The sequence below is a fragment of the Aulostomus chinensis genome, chromosome 18 (assembly GCF_037954235.1).
Source record: "Aulostomus chinensis isolate RoL2024-O1b breed Wild chromosome 18, RoL_Achi_v1.0, whole genome shotgun sequence".
In the NCBI taxonomy this organism is placed as follows: Eukaryota; Metazoa; Chordata; class Actinopteri; order Syngnathiformes; family Aulostomidae; genus Aulostomus; species Aulostomus chinensis.
Genome location: NC_141337.1, coordinates 22,928,606 through 22,948,257, shown reverse-complemented (window position 1 = coordinate 22,948,257; position 19,652 = coordinate 22,928,606). Strand labels below are relative to the sequence as shown.

Here is a 19,652-nt window from a genome sequence, read left to right as displayed (position 1 = left end):
AACGTAAACACAAAGGCACCAACCTTCATCATCACTGGCAAGAGAGGAGTCAGACTCTGAGGAAGAGGATGGCACCTCCTTCAGCCACTTCTTCCTCTTCTTAGGAGGAGGCTCGGCCTTGTCCTTGGAGGTCTTGGCTCTGAACTGACGCTCCACCTTTTTCTCTCCTCTTTTCGCCTCCTTCACCCTCACACACTCCACTGCGCCACCTCTCCTGTCTCGCTCATCTCTTCCCCCTTTCTCTTTATCCAGCTCCCTTTGCTTCTCCCTCTGTTTCTCTCTCTCCATTCCCTCTATTTCCTTCTTTTCCCTCTCTTTCTCTTTTTCCCTGTCCCTCTGTTCTCTGTCGTTTTGTTCCCTCTCCTTATCTTTCAACTCCCTCTCCTGTTTCTCCTTTTCTCTCCTCTCCCTCTCCCTCTTTTCTCTCTCTTTTTCTCTCCTCTCTCTCTCTTGTTTCTCTCTCTCCTTTTGGTCTGCCTCTTGTCTTTCTCTTTCACCTTGCTCCCTCTCTTTTTTTTCCTTTTCCTTCCGTGCTCGCTGCTGTTTTTCTTTTTCTTTCTGCTCTCGGTCCTGTCTCTCCCTCTCTTTTTGCTCCCTCTCTTTACGTTCCCTCTCCAGTCTCTCTTTTCGCTCTCTATCTTGCCTCTCCCTCTCTTTTCGCTCTCTGTCCTGCCTCTCCCTCTCTTTTCGCTCTCTGTCCTGCCTCTCCCTCTCTTTTCTCTCTCTATCCTGCCTCTCCCTCTCTTTTCGCTCTCTGTCCTGTCTCTGCCATTCCTTCCACTCCTGCTCCTGTCTCTCCCTCTCTCTCCACTCCCTGTCCTGTTTCACCTTCTCTCTCTGCTCCCTGCTCTTCTTCTCCTTCTCATTTTCATCTTTCTCATGGTCCATTGCCTCCTTGTCCTTTTGCTCTTTCTTTCTTTTCTCTGCCTCTTTCTGCTCCTTTTCTTTTCTTTCACTCTCCTGTTTGAGGAGTGCTTTTTTCTCTTCTTCTTCTCTACACTCTCTTTCTTTTTGCTCTCTGTCCTGTTTTTCCTTCTCCATCTTCTCCTTTTCTCTCCTGTCCCTCTCCTTCTGCTCCCTCTCCTGTCTCTCCTTCTCTTTTTGCTCTCTTTCCTCCTTATCTCTTTTCTCTTTCTCCTTGCGCTCCTTTTCAACTTTCTCCCGATGTTCTCTCTCTCTTTGTTCTTTCTCTCTTTCCCTCTGCTCCTTCAGCTCTCTCTCTTTCTGTCTCTCCTTGTCTCTGTCGTCTCTCTCCACTCGAGGTGGCGTCTGATTGTGAATGGTGGGCAGCGGTTTAGGTAGTGACTGGCGCCTGTCAATCAGTGTGTTAAAAAAGAAGACAGACAGAAATTGAATCAAGCTGCCAAACTAAAACTCTGTAGTTGAAAGCAAATCAATTTTTTTGTAAAGATTTCTATGTGCAGGGGAAAAAAAGTGTTCGTTAAAAACACTAAACTGAATCACAGAAGTTAAATTTAAAAAACTGGATACATCACATCACACCATAAATCACACTTAATTCCCAACTGCATTCACTGCTTAAATTTCGGTTCAGTTTCAGTGGAGAGAGCCATACTTGCAGTCACTGAGGAAGAGCTGCTCTAACAACGACTGCCTGTCACTTTGAACTTTCTATGTTGAAATTCATACAACAGGTGCAGTCATCACCTGCATTCATGTCGATTCTGTCAGATGTTGATAGAAGTGTACAATAAAGACAAAATCAGTGAAGCGCTTCGGATGATGCTGCTGCCGACATGCTGAGATTAAAGCACCGTTGACTCCAACTCCATCATATGACAACGGAAAGAAAGACATATGGAAATAGAAGTATTTGTACCTATATAGTGAATTTTGCTGCACTAAAACAGAGTAGAAGAATGGGTGGAGGTTTAACGGGCTGATAATCAAGCAGAGTCAATTTTGTCAGGGTGGCACGGTGGTGCAGTGGTCAGCTCTGTTGCCTCACAGCAGGAAGGTTCCAGGTTCAAGTCCCGGCTGGAGCACAGGATCTTTCTGGGTGAGTCTCCATGTTCTCCCTGTTCCTGCTGGGTTCTCTCTGGTACTCCAGCTTCCTCCACAGTCCAAAGACATCAAGAGGGACCATGTTAATCCAGACTCTAAACTGACCGTAGGCGTGGCTGGGAGAGCCAATGGTTGTTTGTCTATATCAGGGGTGTTACGAAATTTCGCGAAATAAAAAAACGACAGAATAAAATTCAAAGACGCACAAAATAAAAATCAATGAAAAAAACCCAATGCGAAGCGGTGTGGCACACCACTAACACTGATGACTTTTGACCCTCTTGCCTACTGTATACACATATTACAAGAAGAAGAAGAAGAAGAAGAAGACTGTAGCAACACCACAGAAGAAGCAGCAAAACAATTATTTCAAAATGGAGGTCCAACAAGTAGCGGACGCTCCTTCATCAAACAAATCGGTTGCGTGGACGTATTTGGGCTTCCCATGTAAAAGACAAGGCAGAGGTGAGACGATGGAGGATAAAACAAAGACCGTGGTCCAACGATGAGGGTCCACAACTCCGTAGACTGCAGCGAGCACTGCTAGCATGATAGGAGGATATGAACCTGTTGAAGGCTCAATTCTCCAGCTCCTTGAGGTCAGACATTCTAGATCGAGACGAGACTGCAGCCCTGAGCCTTATTTAATAGTTGTTTTCCTTTTCATTCAAGAATGTAGTTGTCCTCACTGTTTACAACAACAAAGCACTTTTTTTACTTGAAATTTTATGTTTGTATTTGCATAGTAGTCTAAATCGGGGGAAAAATACAAATATTTTGTTTTTTCAAAGCAAAGAGCATTTATTTGTACTGACGCAGCAAAAACTTGTATGTCTGCATGTAAAGGAAGGAAATACAGAACATTTGATTTTCGCATTTCTGATTTTTGATTTTCTTTCATCTTTATTTCGTATCCTGAGTATTTTGTATCGTGAGCCCTGTTTCGTATTTCGTATCGTTTCGTGAGTTGACTATTTCGTTGCACCCCTAGTCTGTATGTGTTGGCCCTGTGATGGACTGGTGACCCGTCCAGGGTGAACCCCGCCTCTCGCCTGAAGGCTGCTGGGATAGGCTCCACCCCCTGCGACCCTTAACAGGATAAACGGTAGAAAATGGATAGATGGATGGATTTTGTCAAATGATACTGAAACCAGAAAAAAAAACAGAAAAACAGACTAAAAAAAAACAACCCTCAATGGTCCAGTGAATGTGAGGATGTTGCTGCTCAAATATCAGTCTGGCAAAACAATAAAAATTAAACTGGCCATATTTTCCAGACTAAGGTTACACGGTTCATGTTTTACACCCCAAACTCTGAGTGACAGTCAGAAACTAGAAACAGGAAATCATAGCCTCACCTCAGATTCAGACCAGCTCTATGCCAGGGCTTTCTGGAACACACTCGCACATAATCTTTCTTGTTGACGTTCTCCAGAAACTTCACATATAAACGCTGGTACCGCATCTTTGCATCACCAAAGTAACCCAGATACTGAGGACAGACATGGAGAGAAAGAATCCAGATTTAGCTAACATTCTGATGTTGTTTTATTTGGGGAAAAAAACAAATGACATGATACAGTTTGCACTGTGTGAATTCCAGGTTAATATAGGATGGGATAAAGTAATTTTCATGACAGAGAGAGAGAGAGCTTTTAATACACTGGCAACAGTTTTAAATATATTGCTCAAATGGTGTGGAAATGAAACATAGTATCCATCGTTAAAGTTGGTTGTGCCGTTGTAGCTCAGCATTTTTCAGCTAAATTGATCAGCTTTGAACCTGAACAATACATCTATTTATTCATCTGTAGCCACAGTATATATTTTTACCAACAAAACCACAATAGAACTGTAGATTTAAAAATCTGACCTGAGATTAAGAACTTTGGTAAAAGAGGTGACAAATTAGTTAGCACAGTGTCACATAGACTGAGAATTTTATGTTTCTAAGGAGCAGCATTTAGATTTCACTGAGAAGCACTCAGCCATGTTCACATGTTGGCTTTCCTCTCCATCTAAATATCAGATTCAATCAGATAATCGATTCACGTCAAGGACTTCATGGGAAGCAGCTACGGTCATAAGGCGTGTCAAGTCCAATCTTTATTGCCATGTTTTGCCTTTGTTGTAGAGCTCACGGTGACGTTATAAATTAGACGTCTTTGGAGAGAGAGAAAACCGATTCAGATGCAAAAAAACCCTCAAAGTGTTCTAGGGAAGTTGTGATTGTACTGTATATATGTGTGTACTGTGCAGCGCCCCATCAGACCCCAGTAATCTAGAATCATTATGAGGGAGAAAGATGGATCCTACAACCGTTTTGGCCTTAAAACACAGGGCCCTATACAACCAAACTAACTCTAATATTCTATTCTATTATGATAATTTGTTTCAGACCTACAGAGAGCAGCACACCAGTCGTGTTCTCTCCTACTGACTTTAGTGTTGATGTAACCTTTGGGAATTCTGAGACAAATGGAAAACTCACATTACTGGTTGCACAGAATTGTCTTTGACCATCTTTGATCTCAGGGCTGAATTTCTGGAGCAAAGCTTTCTGCACCCTCCAGATGGGAGGGGGCTCCCGGCCTGTCTGCAAAGCCATCTGATACACAAACAAAGATAGTATTTGTCAACATTGTTACGTTATTTACTCACCATATGTGCTACTTCAGAGCTGAGGAGGAGGAGGAGGAACTCACCTTAAGAGTCCCAATGTCCTCGGTTCGAACCACAAATTCATCCCGTTCACGGAAGATCCCCTCGCCTCCACTCTCACTGTCCTCCTCTTCACTCTCTCCAGCAATGGCGGCATCGGCCTGTTTTTTTGCCAGATGGAGGGAGGTAAGACCTCGGGAGGCTGGGGCATCCTCTGGGGTGGGAGGGGATGGAGGTGGAGAGTTTGATGATGACGGTGAAGATGAGGAGGGGGAGGAGGGGGACGGCTGCCCGGCTTCGGGTTCCTGGTCCTGATCAGAGGATGAAGGAGGTGGTGTGGTGGATGGAGGGGGTATGGAGTTGCCCAGGGGAAGGTTAGAGAGGGGTGAGGAGGGAATGGCAGGTGGAGAGGTGGAGGGGGGTGGGGAGGTGCCTGCTGTGGGTGCCTGTTGGTAAGAGGTCTGCTGCTGTTCAGAAGGGGGGAAAGGGTTCAGCTCTTCTTCATTCTGCTGGATCGGCGGAGGGGAGGGCACAGAGAGACACAGGGGAGGGAGCGGCGAGGGGGAAGAGTAGGTGGGTGGCGAGGGGGAGATGGATGATGATGGGGATGCAGGTGCAGGGGCAAGAACAGGTCCTGATGGAGAGTCTGAAAAACAGCGTGGGGAGAGGCAGAGAGGAAATTACCTTCTGACTGCTGCTAGTTTTCATGGTGGAAGAACTTGAAGACAATCAAACTCCTAGTTTGGTGTGTTTCTGCATGAAAGCAGATGTTGGGCTGGGAGAGCAGATGTGGAGTGACAAACAGTTGGATATGAGGGACACGTGCTGCCCCCCCCCTTCTTTTTATACATTTCAGTCCAAATTCCTCTGCACTGAAATTCTTAAAAAGATATTTAACCCACAAAAGTGTATTTTGCCTTTTAAGTTGCACAATTGAGTGTCTTCAGCTCATGACGATATTTTTTTCCTTCCAGTTCGGGGCTACCGTGAAAGAGCGGCGAACTGGAAGCGTGATGGTACGTTTGTTCCTCACTAAAACTGAAGCGTTTGTGGATTACTGAGCATACAACTGGATAAAGAAGATGTGGATTATATCGAATGACGCCCCTGAACGCTTGTGAACTGAAGTTTTCATGAAGTTTTGCTGGGGCTTCAGTTGTGTCTGTCGTTAGCTTAGACGCCTTTAGCTTCAAGCTATATATACGTGGCCGGAGCTTTCTGAATTTGGGAGTCACAAAGAAGTAATGTAGAAGGGGAAGCAAAGTCTCTGTGAGCTCATGACACCTGTTTGTAAGTAAGGAAGGAAAACATACTTTTTAAGCATTTGAGCCATTGTGAGCTTTTGTAGAGTGGTTCAGGAATGCATCGGGAAACCTGGAAATAAGTTAGCATCGTTGAATATTCCCTTCCCACGTCTCAACGTTAAAGGGGTTTTTGAATAGGTTTTAGAATAAATGTGTGGGGAAAAAAGCTCTCCTTCACCAGCTTAAAAAGTTATCGTTACCTTCTATGGATTAAACATGGAGAACTGCACCTGGAGTAGTTAGAAGGCCATATGTGTCTTAAAAACAGTGGTCGCTAACAAATGACTAAACAAGACTACAAATGCATAAGGGGTCAAACTGGAGACACTCGAAGCATAAAGTGGAAATCATTCGTCCGTGGTGCAGTTTGTGCACAGCATAACTGATCCTTTGTCCTGTTACAATGACACTTCAAAAATCAAAGCGGTGTTCATTTTTGTCTCCCAGCTCCGTTCTTGCATCACGAGTTGCTAATCTGACAACAACAGAGGAGGAACCCTTTGAATTCAGAGTCAGGTCAGTCTCAGCTGCTACACGCTAAATCACAAAATAAGGTGTTAGACATTATCACACACACACACACACACACACACACACACACACACACACACACACACACACACACACACACAAAACCAACAACTCCGTGACTAATAAAAGCATTGCCTGATGAAGATGTGCTTGTGAAAAGACCTTGAATTGAGAAAGCTTTGGACTGAGACAGAATTTTAGCTAGAATGTTTTTTTTGTTAGAAATTTGACCAAAAAAATAACTAAAGACATGTAAAATTTGAGCAGAAGTATGTATTACCTTCAACTGTGGGAACCTCTGGCAACTCCATTTCAGATATTCTTTCTTCCTCCTCCTCCTCCTCTTCCTCCTCCTGCTCCTCTTCCCCCTCCTGCTCCTCCATGACACCCGGCTGCAGACTCTGTGCATCTCTCATCATTTCTTCACTGTCTGCAGGCTCCTCTCCTCCCTCTTCCTGCTCTTCTCTTTGCGCTGCCTCCATGTCCTCTCCTTCTTTATCAGACTGTGGCGAAACAAAGTTTTGTTCTTCCTCGTCCTGAGTCTGATGCTGTGTGTAGGTGAGCACCTCCTGTTTCTCATCCTCCATACTGGTGGAGGGGATGAGGGGAGGCATGGCAGGAGGAGGAGGAGGAGGTGGAGGTGTAGGTGGAGGAGGGCTTGGTGGTGGCTCCTGTGGTGTAGGTGGGGACAGGGTGGATGGCACCTTGACCATAGCAGAAGCCATGGCAGCAGCCAGCGAGTGTGGCGTGTCATAGAGGGCGGAGATGGCAGAAGAGATGCTCTTCTGCAAGTCCTGGTTTTTACTGACAGAGTCTTCCTCATCAGAGGAGAAGGAGGGCAGCGTCTCCAGGTTTCGTTTCAGCTCCTCATCCAGAGGCTTACAGGGACTGGAGCAGCTGCTTAGGGCTAGGTCAGCCCCTTCACCCTCCCCTTCCTCGCTGAATGCCCCTGATGGCTGCTGTGGAGGGGCTGGACTTAGGGCAGGGGGTGGGGACAGGGGTCTGATCCCTCCCTTCAGAGAGGAACAAGGGTTTAGGGCTTCTTGCTCATCTCCATCATGTCCCAGTTCAAGACCTGACTGCTTTTTGCCTGTCTTCAGGAAATCCAAGAAAGAGGCCATGAAGCCAGGTTTGAAGTCAAAAGCTCTCTCATCAGCCTGCAAAAGAGCAGAATCTCATCACAGTCCGCCATCGTCCTCTGCACACCTTTATATTATCTGACAAACTTCAGCCAACACATCAGACATGTCCGGACCATTTCAAAAGCATGAGAAAAAAACCACCATGAGGGTCCATGCAATTGTTCCTGAGGAATCCTCTCTGAGTCTCTGTGCTCGTACACAGACACACACATATATATGTACATACATACATACATACATACATACAATAAATATATATATTCTGAAAAATTGCCAACAACACTGTTCTCTAATGCATGTTGTTGGACACCCAGACGAGTAGGATAGGAGGCTGAAATGTAGTTCATTACCAGGCAGTCATTTCCCTGCTGCTGCTCTGTGCTGCCAAAAATTTTTTATAACTATGACCATCTTATGACAAAATTACCATAAAAATGATTGAAGTATAGCTGCTGTGCTGTGATTTTGGCCTTATGTGGAGATAATCCCTCAAAGAGAAAATCACAAACAATAGGACATCTCTGTAATACACAACTCATGGTGACTCGATGCTCTGCGCCGCCTCTTTCATCACTGAACGAGGCGTAACTCCTGCTTCTGGGGAAGGACACAAGTTTCCTCTGAACAAAGTCACTCTGGTCCCCGCCCCCCCCCCCCCCCCCCCCAAAAACCCCGGCTTTAACGCTGTTGTGTTAATTGACTGGAGGTTCAATTCTTGTTGTTACATTAAGGCTAGAATGCAGACCTCCATCAATGCTAAAATGTTGTTGATTACGACTCATCCCTCAGGGATACTGTTCGGTCGGTAGTGTACATCATCATCTTATCAGAGTCGTATAACTGCAAAAAGGGACTGCAGAGTGGTGAATGACAGACTGATTCATAATGTTACTGTTTGATGATCGGTATTGGTTGTATATATTGGTGTCATAGCCACTGGCCCTCCTACAGTAAAAAGATGCCATTTTAGTGATGATGGAACATGGAAAGATCGCTGAGGTATACAAAGAAAGACATAACAACTAAAGTACACAAACAGAGAGTGAAGACAGCAGCAGCAGCCGTGCTATTGGAGGCTCACCGACATGGCTTTAAACTGTATGTGTGTTACAAAGTTCAAATGCATGGAACTGCAGGGGCTCCTACGGTGAGGCACCTCTGTTCAAAGAGAAGAGTAAAATAAAGGAAAAACTCATTTTGAAATGTGATTGCAATGCTGAGACGTTATTTAGGTCATCCTTTCTTGCATAATCAGTGTCTGCAAATATTCACAAAATTTGGTAATGCTAGGCCATTCTTCCATTGGCATAAAATGAGATGTTCAAAGTCTTATTTTTACAGCATTTTTAGCAGAAGACTTCATGCATTTAGTGCTAAGATAGCAGTAAGTAAACACATGTTCACCGTGAATAGAGGAACCCAATCAAAGGTATCAAACTTAACTGTTTTGACATGGGTATTGTGGAAGTGTCTGAGATAAAAAATATGAGAAATTCAAGTATTACACAGTCTCCTGACATCTACCAGTTGCGAATATGTAAGCCCTATATATGTAAGTGCATCCCACAACGAGCAAAAAGGGAAACAAAGGAACTGTAAATGTTGTGTTGTTGTGATAATCAATCTAAAAATATCTTATCTAAAAAACTGCAAAACAAATAACCCACAACACAAGAATATCAAAGACAAAGGGATACATTTTTTTCAGGTTCATGCAGACACTCTACTTGTCTAGCATGAAGCACAAAAACACATTTGGTTGATACAGGCACAACGAAAATGAATAGAATTTAGATTTTATCATCAGTGGTTCAGTCGTTAAAGTCAAATTAAGTTGGGTTAAAATGTACAATGGACACATATATGATTGTGCCACCTGCTGGCCAATCTTTGCATCTTTATGTGCTGAGTAGGAGACGCTGGTTGAACTGTTCATTGTGGTTGCTGGAATTGTCTCAGTGTTGATAAAGAACGGTTAAACCGCTCAAAATGGCTGCAGAGCTCTGTGCTGAAAATGGACGTAGTCTGCATGGAGAGATGTCCAACCAATACAAGAAAAAGAAAAGGAATTTTGACTCTGCCGTGCACTCTGTTGCACTGATGGTTAAAAGAGCAACATTACGTCAAATGATGAGTGATTTTTTTTTTGGAACTTTGTCCATCAAGCTTGATTTGGTTACAGTAATTCTCTCGTGAGAAAAAAAGAGGCATTATAATTCGAAGTTTGTGACTCAGTACAACTTCACTCTCAGCAGTCACTACATATAGGTAATAAAGCTTAACAGACAGCAGGTGGCAGCAAGGATCCTGCCCTAAAAAATGTAGTAACCGTGGCAACAGCTGCCCTGGTAACAGTGATCTCTCTCCTCTCTCTTTTGTCAGTCAGAAAGAACTGGCTGTCAGTCAGCTATAACCCCCTTCCATCCAAACCTCCAGTCAGGAAAATATGACAGAAAATTAAAATATTGCCATTTTATTCTACTAAATCCAACTGAATGATTTTTTTCTTTTTCAAATGTGCTCAAAGGCACCTGAAATGTGAAGAGCAGAGGAAGTATAAATTACAAATGAAGCTCCTGGCTGATTTTTGTACAAGGTGTGAAGCAACTTACTGAACTGGAGAGTTTCTGCAAAGCAGGGAAAAATAATGCTTTCAGGAATCTATTTTGTTAATGTTATGTGACACTCTTCTGAAATATTTTAGGAAGATGGACCGGAGACTGAAGATTTCATGGTGGGGTTTAAAAAAAAAACAACCTAATTTCTCAATTTTATATTCATACACTGTCTTTAAAATGGATATAGGGAACATAAAATATTCATCATGTATATCGTAGCGCCTCTGTTGTGGTCTCATTGTTTTTTCTGCCTTGGAGGATGTGCCTGTTACTGACAACTTGATGATCCCATACTAATGTTGGGAATCAGCGAAATAATGATGACTGTATCTGCAACAGGTAACTACCATTTACCAAGATATTAGTTCAAACTACTCGTGATTTATTAATTTTGATAAGTAATTGTGGTAAAATGTTTATATTGTTGTTCTCAGACATCTGTATTGATGATTCTACCAATAAATATAGTCAATTTACATGAACGCATTCGTTTATCTGTTGTTGTTTTCTTAATTAGGAAAGTAATAAAAAGTCTACCCCGGAGTTGTTGTTGTAATCAATGTCGCCCAACGACCTGACCTCGGTTTCCACCCCTGTGATGGGACTGAAAATGTGAGATTGTATAACACTTTGAATTTTAGATCATTTATTTGAGAGCTTCCGCAAAGCTCGATTGATTGCTTGACTGATTGATGATATGAAGTCTTTTGCAGCAGTGGCTTCCTGAAGTCGACAGTCACAGATGCAAGCAGACAGACACCGGTTGTGTTCCTGTGGCTGCTGACTCAGGTATCCCTGTAGTGAAACTCACCACAAGTCTGGTCACTTTCAATATGAGTGAGGTCATTTCAGTGTTCAGTCCTGGAAGTCTACTGACTACTCCATGCTACTCTATGTATACTCTAGAAGTTAAGACCAATCGCCCTTTTACAATATCTTAAATTTACAGGAGAACTGGAAATGTCCTACAGGTACGGTCACCTGCATCCTAGAGGCTGAATCAGCAGCCCTGCTCCACTCACTGGTTGGTGCCAAATTCAATATGCTGGGAGACGACAATTGGAGGACATCTGAGCACTAAGCTGCATATCCGTTTGGAAAATGGAAGCTGGCCCTCCATAGTCACCATATACATATACAACGTGTACCATAAACATGCAATGAATATCAGGAACAGTGATGGGCAGTACTGTTCAGCAGCACCACAAATCACAGCCCTCAAAATGACAATTAAAATCATTCACACCTCTTTCAAACAGACTCACTAAAAATGGAACATCTCGCTCCTGATGCAGGGCGACTTATTGCAGCGCTGCTGTATCGTCCCCACTACTAAACCTGCCAGGAGTTTTAATGTTCTGGCTGATAAGTGTGACATTATTCCTGCTGCTGAGTCACAACATGTAAGTAGATCTCATTTTACCTCTTGATTAAAAGCAGAGAATAATGGGGTATTTCTGCTTAACATGGGCTTTTTATTTATTGTAAATTGAAAATTGTATCACATCATGTAGCCTTGTCTGCTCATTTTAAAAATCTTCAGGAAGGAATAAAACAAAAGAGAGAACTGACGAGAACTGAGGGGGAAAAAAACTTTCTGTGTAAAAAAAACCCCAAAAACCTTTCACCGGGGTTTTGTTGTTTTAATTTTTCTTTGTATTTGGACACACGGATCTAAACAAATAATGATGAATTCCCGTTATTAATTGATTGTAAATTGGTCACAGCACCATGGATTCTATTCAAATAACTTTTCTTGGTGCACATCATGAGGAAGATTCTGCTCTCCCATAAAATCGGGCCTCCAAGTTTTCATTCAGAGTAAATAAATCCACTGTTCAGACTTGGACTCCTTCTTAAACCACACTGTCATATTGCCACTCCTCTGTGAAAAAAGCCACTGCACTCCCCCTCAAGCTGTTGTGTATAATTTGACAAGGGAGATAAGAAAACTCACAGCTTTGGTCACACGTCTTGCAGTTCCAGTCCATTCACAGTTGCGTGGTAAAATCTGTACTGAATTCATGTGAAGTACTCATCAACTTATCCAATTTTTCCACTTGAAATTGAAAACTAGAAGTAAATTTAAATTTCAAATGGGCTTTTTTTCCCACAACAAAGACAAGTCCAACATTTTGGAAAAAAAAAAAGAAAAGCAGCTTTGACTGTGAAACTTACGATGGTGTGTGTGTGTGTGTGTGTGTGTGTGTGTGTGATCAGATTCAACTGAAGTTACTTGACAATATATTATCCTTGAATAATCTAGGAAGATAAAATCAATTCTGTCACTTGTTTCTACAGCAGAAAAAAGTCTTTACCTCTCCAGCTTTCTCTTCATGCTTCATCATCAACTTGTCTTGCATCTGGTTCAGCTCAGTCGGACTGATGTCCAAGGCGGTACTGGGTCCAGGACTTGGGCCCAAAGATGGAGCCGAACCCACTGATCCATCAGACAGTACAGGATCAGTGCTGGACAGTGAGTCTGTCCTCAGTAAGGATTCAGATGGCGGCATAGTGGGAACAGGCAGTTTGATCTGAAAAGATAGAGAGCTTGGATGGGCAACGGGACCTTCAGTATGAAGAATGCAATATCTATTTTTGATGGAATTACTGTATCATAAAGCAATGCTTCACCGTAAAATGGAATTTTACCATTAAAATACACACAACTGGTGTCTTGATATCAGGGAGATGTTTTTTTTCCCCTTCTATATTACTTATTTGTGACTCAAGAATACAAAAAGAGCCAATCACTTATATTTTGCTTGAAGCTAACAGAGGCTGATGGCTAACAACAGCAAAACAGCCCAAAAATGTCCATTTACAAACTCTTAAGTGCATCGTTTGGTGTAATCATCATCTTTTATATTCAGCTCTAAGCTCGGTAATCACCAAACATTTTGATTTGAGATAAAACGACCAAATTATACTTCTGGTTCTGTGCGACCGTAAACAAGTGAGGACAAGTGGAAATGAATTGAGTCGACTGAATGTGCCAGTTGGTTGCTCTTGGTACGACCATGAATAAGTGTCAAATGGAATGCTCGTAGTTTATTTGCTATTAGCAACAAACTAAATATATACTTGGCTGGCTCTTTCGGCATTCGTTGAAAAAGATGAAATGCAAAAGGGACGGAATGTCTTTGTGGGATGAAGACACCTAATTTTGAGTTCTTGAGAGGTAAAATACAGTCTTTGGGTGAAGTATTGCTTTAACTATCCACGATGACAGGAACAGAAGACTGCAGGTTCAGTAAAATGAAATGAAAATTGGAACTATTCTTACTTATGTATGCCTTTTGTGGGTAAACGTCTTAACATTCATGTTCAACAGTTAACATTCCCTTCAAAAGTTGCTTGAACGAAGGATTAGTCAAGTGTATAATGAACAGAGAGCTCTAAAAGTTAAAAATCCTACATATAACATATTGGGAGACTTTGTACTATGGAATATTGTACTTTGTACTCAGCTACATTTATCTGAACCTTGAAGAAAAAATTTTCTATACAACAAGTGACAAACCTGAGCTTTCAAATTTGAAGCCTATGGACCTGAAGAGGACGCATCAGCTACCCTCTAAACCTAAGCTCAGTCTTAGCTAAGGATCAATCTAACTTGACAAAAGGTGCTCAGAAAAATATGAATTGCAGACTGTAAACTGTGATGATGTAGAGTTTCAACAAGATGCAGACGGTTTTGACAGAAGAACCACTGACATCTTTCAGTATGCTGTTGCCTCATCTATATTAGCCACTCGTTAATGTCCTTAATAACGTAATAATAATGTCCTCTTGTTCTAACACAAGAGCCATTATTATAATATGTCACAATAATATGCTAGCAAGGAGGCATTAATTGATGTAGACCCTGAGATCAACTTCGTCATTCTTGGTGTAATGAAGAACTCGTCTGACTGTTTGCTGACACATATTCTTGGGTACTGTCCATTGAAGTCATCTTTCAACGATCGCGAATGTTCCCAGGATTGTTTGAATGATATAAAGATCCTACTTTACAGCTGTCCAAATCCTAACTAGGATCATTTTAACCCCACTTCCCTAGACTGACTGGATGATTTTGATTAATAAAGGCTGACTGTCTCCTCTAACATTTCCTTTTACCTTGATCGGGCTGACTGGATCTTGTTGCAGCTGCTGGGATTGTTGCTGTGGATGTTGTTGATGATGATGATGATGATGATGAGGAGGAGGATGTTGGTGATGATGATTCTGATGATGTTGCTGTGGTTGGCTGTGAGAACAGGGCATGTGCTGTTGCTGATGATGCAAGAGATGCTGTTGTTGATGCTGCTGTGGTACTTGGTGATGGTCTGGCAGTTGTCTATGATGTTGCAGAGGAGGCTGCTGAAGAGGCTGCTGTTGGCTGTAGTGTTGCTGTGGATGCTGCTGCTGATATGGGAGACTTTGTGCTTTGTTCATATCTCGATGCATTTCTACAAGGCCCTCCTCCCTCTTTCCTCGTCCTCTACCTCGCCCCCTACCCCTCCTACTTTCTCCACTAATTGATCCCATCAGTCCTCTGCAGTAAGGAGGCTCTGGAAGAGGACGTATGCGTGGTCTACCCCGTGGACGAGGAGGGCCTTCGCGTTTTGGTTTTGTCGGCTTCCTGCCTCTTTTCTTTGGACCATCCTGTGGGAGCAGTTGTTGGGGGTGTCCAAGGGAAGAGTAGCCGGAGGGGTGGCAGAAATCCAAATCACCCATCATTGGACTGAGTCCACTTACTCTTGATACGCCACCAACCTTCCTACAACTAGACACCAAGTCAGGGAGAAGGTCAGGAAGGCGTCGACTATTGAGGCGAATATCAGCTGGAACATCAGCTTTATCTTCATCGTCTTCAAATTCATACTCCTGCGCATAGTTTTTCTTTGTTAGAGGTTGTGGCTCTCGCCGCTGCTTGAGCAGGTGAAATGAGCTGGTCTTCAGCAGTTTCTTGGGTCGAGAGGAACAAAAGATAGGCGAGGTCAGACCAGTAGTGCCTGAATTTGCACCCACTCCCACAGCAGCTATCATCTTGTTGACTGTGCCATCCCCTTGAACTGCTGAACTCAATCGCATCGTGGGAGTTTGGGATTGGATGAGGCCGAGTTGGTCAGTATTCACAGTGGAGGGAAGCTCATGGGTCTTCATAGAGTCAAGGTCTAAGTGCAGATTGCCATTTCCTGTTCCTGAAAGGCTGTGGCAGTATTGTCCATAGCCTTGATCACTGTGATGACCAACCATATCATAGCGCTCTCCAGAACCTCCAGTTTTCAAGGCTTCCATACCATCTTGCCCTTGCCCACGACCCTGGTTCATACTATCTTGGGCTGCCTGTCCAGCCCCAGAATTTCCAGGACAGCTTGACTTGTAATCAGCTGAACAAAACATGTCCTCCATCCCAGGAAAGAAAGAACGGTCTTCATCATTTAAGAGAGTGTCAGGAAAGCAGATATTTGATAAAGATGCAAACCGCTGTTGCTGCTCCTGTTGCTGATTTTGATTCTGTCTTGTCTTTCCTGCTGGGCTTACTGAGTCATACTGGTGCTGTTTGATTTGGTCTAACTGGGAGTGTGACAGCTGGTTTTCGGGCTTTCTGGGTTGGGGCTGTTGTTGAGAGGTTCCCATCCTGTGGGAGTGAGGATGAGCTAACTGAGAGTGTGACATCTGATGGTGAGTGTGTGCTTGCTGTTGGTGGTGGGCATGGGTTTGTGGCTGGTTAAGATGATGCAAATGCGAGGGGGTGGACAACCCCAAATCTGGTTCAGAGAGAAAGTCATGAAGTTCCGAGGCTCGTTGGCGATGGTGGTGGGATACAAGACTGTGTTGCTGTGTATGTCTGTCTGCAACACCACCCTCTCCTCCTGTTACACCCACACCTATCCTGACCCCACTTCCATCCAGAGCTCCTCCACTGTCTCTGCTGGTTGTCTGGGAAAGAGACTGGTCTAACATGTCTAGTGGAGACACGGAGCTTTGACTTGCTTGAGTTTGATCTCTTTGCTGGGGTCCAAGGCTATAATGGGTATCCATACTCTGAGACTGGAGCTGGAGTTGCAACTGTGAGGACTGGTTCTGTGGGTGGGATTCCACCCCAGCTGGTCCTGCTCCTCCAGCCGGACCTATCACAGCCTGCTGGCTCAAAGGATGCTGCTGCTGCTGCTGCTGCTGCTGCTGCTGTTGTTGTTGTTGTTGTTGTTGTTGTTGCTGCTGTGGGGCTTGCTGGGGGTCCATTTTACTGCGAGTGGTATGGGAAAGGACCGACTGTAGCAGGTGAGTTTGCTGGGAGGGATCTGGAGGGGAATCCAACAGAGGGAGGGGGACCTGGCTTTGTTGAGACTGCTGCACATCTGATGTATTACACAAATAAGCATTGTCTGTTCTATCTGAGGGCTTCTTTAGCTCCATATGAGGATGGTGTGAGTGGGTATGGGGATGACTATGTTGAGAATGTTGAGAGTGCTGTGTGTGCTGAGAGTGCTGGGAGAGTTGAGAGTGTTGACAGTGTTGCTGAGAATGGGATGGCACATGTGTGATTTGATGGGAATGTTGGGAGTGTTGGTGCTGTGTGTAGGGGTCTCCTCTTCCATAGTTGACCACTGATCCCATGTGGTCATGCTGTTGTGGATGGGAGAGGGTACTATGAGAGCAAGACAGCGAGTCAGTGACTCCTCCTATTTCCCCAGCAGTGGACTTTGATATTGCCAACTCTGACTTGGTCTGTTGCTGTTTCTTTTGTGATATTTCCAACCCAGTGATTGAGTCACCAATTGCAGTTCCAGGACCTGAAGTGCTGGTGGTGTTATTGGTACGAATTACACTCTGAGGGTGGTATCGCTCTTCTGATATCTTGTTGATGTCATAGGCCACCTCCTTGCCTTCCCTATCCATAGTTAGGGGGTGTTGCGGGGGTATTTGCTGAGGAGCTGGGTGATGCTGGGAAGGGTGTGGAGTTGAGCCCTGGGCATGTAATAAGTGGTGGATGAGGAAATCATCATCATCATCATCCTCATCTTGTGAGCGCTCGACTCCCAGCATGTTGGTCTCTGTTTTTGGCTTGGGTGGCCCGGAGTGATAGGACTGGCTTTGCCCTTGCCGTGTATCTGGGAAACCTTGTGGTGAGGACATAAAAGCAGGGGAGAGAATGGAGGACAGATATTTGCTGGCCCCTGACCCTCCAGGGGATTGTGCAGGGCGAGCTGAAGCAGGGGAATGCAACCCAGGGCGATTGATAGTAGAATTGATTGAGGGTGAGGGACTCGACTCATTCAAGTGGAATGAGCTGCTGCTTCCATTACCAACACTAGCAGAACCACTCCCTGATCCTGTAGATCCAATTCCATTACCAAGTGTGGCAGCTCCTGAAGCAAGTCCACTTCCTGTTGATCCTGGAGCACTCCCATACCCCAAGGAAGGACTGTCTTCTCTTCTAAGAGAGGCAGAGCCATAGTTTGAGTCCCCAAAGACTATCTCTGCCGAGAATGAGCGTCCTCCTGAGCCTAAACCAGAGAAGGACTTTCCACCATTTCCCCTTGCTCCAGAGCTCAAGTCCTGTGCATTAGGTGAACTGAAGCTTCCATAAGATTGGGTCATGTGTGTGGATGCAGGCTGGTTAGGAGAGTATGACTGGGCATGTTGCTGGGGAGGAGTTTGGGCTGGTAGGTTTGTACTTGATTTAGCCACAGATGGAGAGCCATAGGAAGAGAGGCATTGTTTGGGTGCTGGTTGTTGAACATGGGAGGGTGACACCACTGGTAGAGGAGGTGGTGCAGGAACTGACTGAGGTGGGGGTTGCTGGCGAGAGGGAGCAGACAAGGAGCCAGTGCTTGCCTTGGAGCTAGAAGAAGATAAGGAAGAAGTGGATGAGGCTGATGGTGGAGTGTGTGGGGTTCGGGAAGAGGATGATGCTGAGCCTGATGAGGAGTAGCCACTGCTGGAGCTGGAACTCTTGACTCCCTTCGTGCCAGATGAGGATGAAGCTGAGGAGCTGGAGGATGTGTAGGGTGTTTGAATGATTGGTCTACATGTCTGTGATTCTGACCGCGGTGAGGGCTTGGGGTCTGAGGATGGGCTCTGCTCCCCCAGGGGACTGCAGGTCATTCCAGGATGCCGGTGATGGCTTGCTATTTGCTGGTAGCCTGTTGACCCACCACAACTGACATATTGCTGTAGTGGGATTGTTGTGGATTGGGCTGGGGATGCGCGTTGGTAATGCTTGATCACACTATCCTGCCTGGGAACTGCCCTCTCCTGAGGAGGCTGTGGCTGAGAGGGGGCTGTGGGCAGCAGGGCTGGTGTGGAAGAGAACATGGAGGCGTTATAGAGCTGAGAGGACTGGTTGTGGAGTTGGGAGGAAAGCAGGTTGAATTGAGGAGGGGGGAGGTGGCAACTGGAAGAGGTGGGAGGTGCTTGGTTTTGAGGAGGCGCTGAAAGCTCCTGGGAACCCCGATAGGTGGCACTCTGGGAAGACAGCAAGCGATCAAAGCCTAAGCTGGACTGGGAGGGTGTTTTGATGTGCAGCAGGGGATCATGGGGGGACAGCAAACCATTGGAAGTTGGGCTAAATGTAGGCGTATCCTGCAAGGATAGGGAGGGAGTGAAACATCTTCCAGAGAAGGAGCCAGGATGCTGGTATGCAGAAAGGGCTGAGGAGGAAGGGAAGGAGCTGGAACCCGGAAGAGCCCCTGAAATAAAGAGCTCCGCTGGGGCCGGTGTATGCATTGCTACAGGACACAACATTACATGGATAGCATTAGTTAAAACAAGTCACTCTTCAGACTTAACAAAGAGGAAATTTTACAATTTAAGACTATGAAAATTTACATATTTCTGAAAATCAGGTGAAAAATTATTTTGAGATGTATCAGTATTTTCTATTCCTTTTCAATTAGTTGTTACTTTAATCAGTGGCCCTCTTTGCACCTGGCATTAAAATGTTTTTTTTTCATGATCAGAATGCAATCAGATCGTACTTGACGACATGCGTTGGGACCATGAATTAATATAAATCCCCCATGTCCCCACTGAGATCCGATTGCGATCTTCAACTTCTACTTCAACACCACCTTGATGTCAAGTAGTACCTCCTCCAGTACCTTCCAACACATCAGTGACAGATTTCCAGCCCACTGACTTCAATGCCGATTGACGACGTTTAAATTTTCTTTTTTGTTCAATGTGGTCACTGGAATGCGTCCACTGATCCACGCATGTCCCCGGTGTATTTACACTTGTACTTTCAAGTGAAGCGCTATCTGATTGTAATTCACTCATTAAAAGAAACCACAAAAAAAAAAATTTCACGTCAGGTGTAAATACAGGCAGTAACAACAGCTAAAACAAACTCTTTTTATTAAACTGTAATCTTCTTT

The 19,652-nt window shown here is 44.4% G+C and overlaps 2 protein-coding genes across 5 annotated transcripts in view; one reads left to right on the top strand and one right to left on the bottom strand.

Moving 5' to 3' along the window:
• Nucleotides 1-19,652, top strand: part of carm1 (coactivator-associated arginine methyltransferase 1) — a 75,842-nt gene that overhangs the window by 46,246 nt on the left and 9,944 nt on the right. The gene's annotated exons all lie outside the window — the stretch shown is intronic.
• Nucleotides 1-19,652, bottom strand: part of prr12b (proline rich 12b) — a 34,108-nt gene that overhangs the window by 7,825 nt on the left and 6,631 nt on the right. For 3 of the 4 annotated variants that reach the window (XM_086184142.1, XM_086184144.1, XM_086184143.1), the window contains exons 4-10: nucleotides 14,404-19,004; nucleotides 12,600-12,815; nucleotides 6,802-7,678; nucleotides 4,731-5,332; nucleotides 4,517-4,633; nucleotides 3,384-3,517; nucleotides 24-1,312 (exon numbers count right to left, since the gene is read on the bottom strand). In XM_086184142.1, coding sequence (XP_086040268.1) covers nucleotides 24-1,312; nucleotides 3,384-3,517; nucleotides 4,517-4,633; nucleotides 4,731-5,332; nucleotides 6,802-7,678; nucleotides 12,600-12,815; nucleotides 14,404-19,004 — 7,836 coding nt within the window. The remainder of the gene's footprint in view (nucleotides 1-23; nucleotides 1,313-3,383; nucleotides 3,518-4,516; nucleotides 4,634-4,730; nucleotides 5,333-6,801; nucleotides 7,679-12,599; nucleotides 12,816-14,403; nucleotides 19,005-19,652) is intronic. The other variant, XM_086184145.1, reaches the window with a different exon arrangement.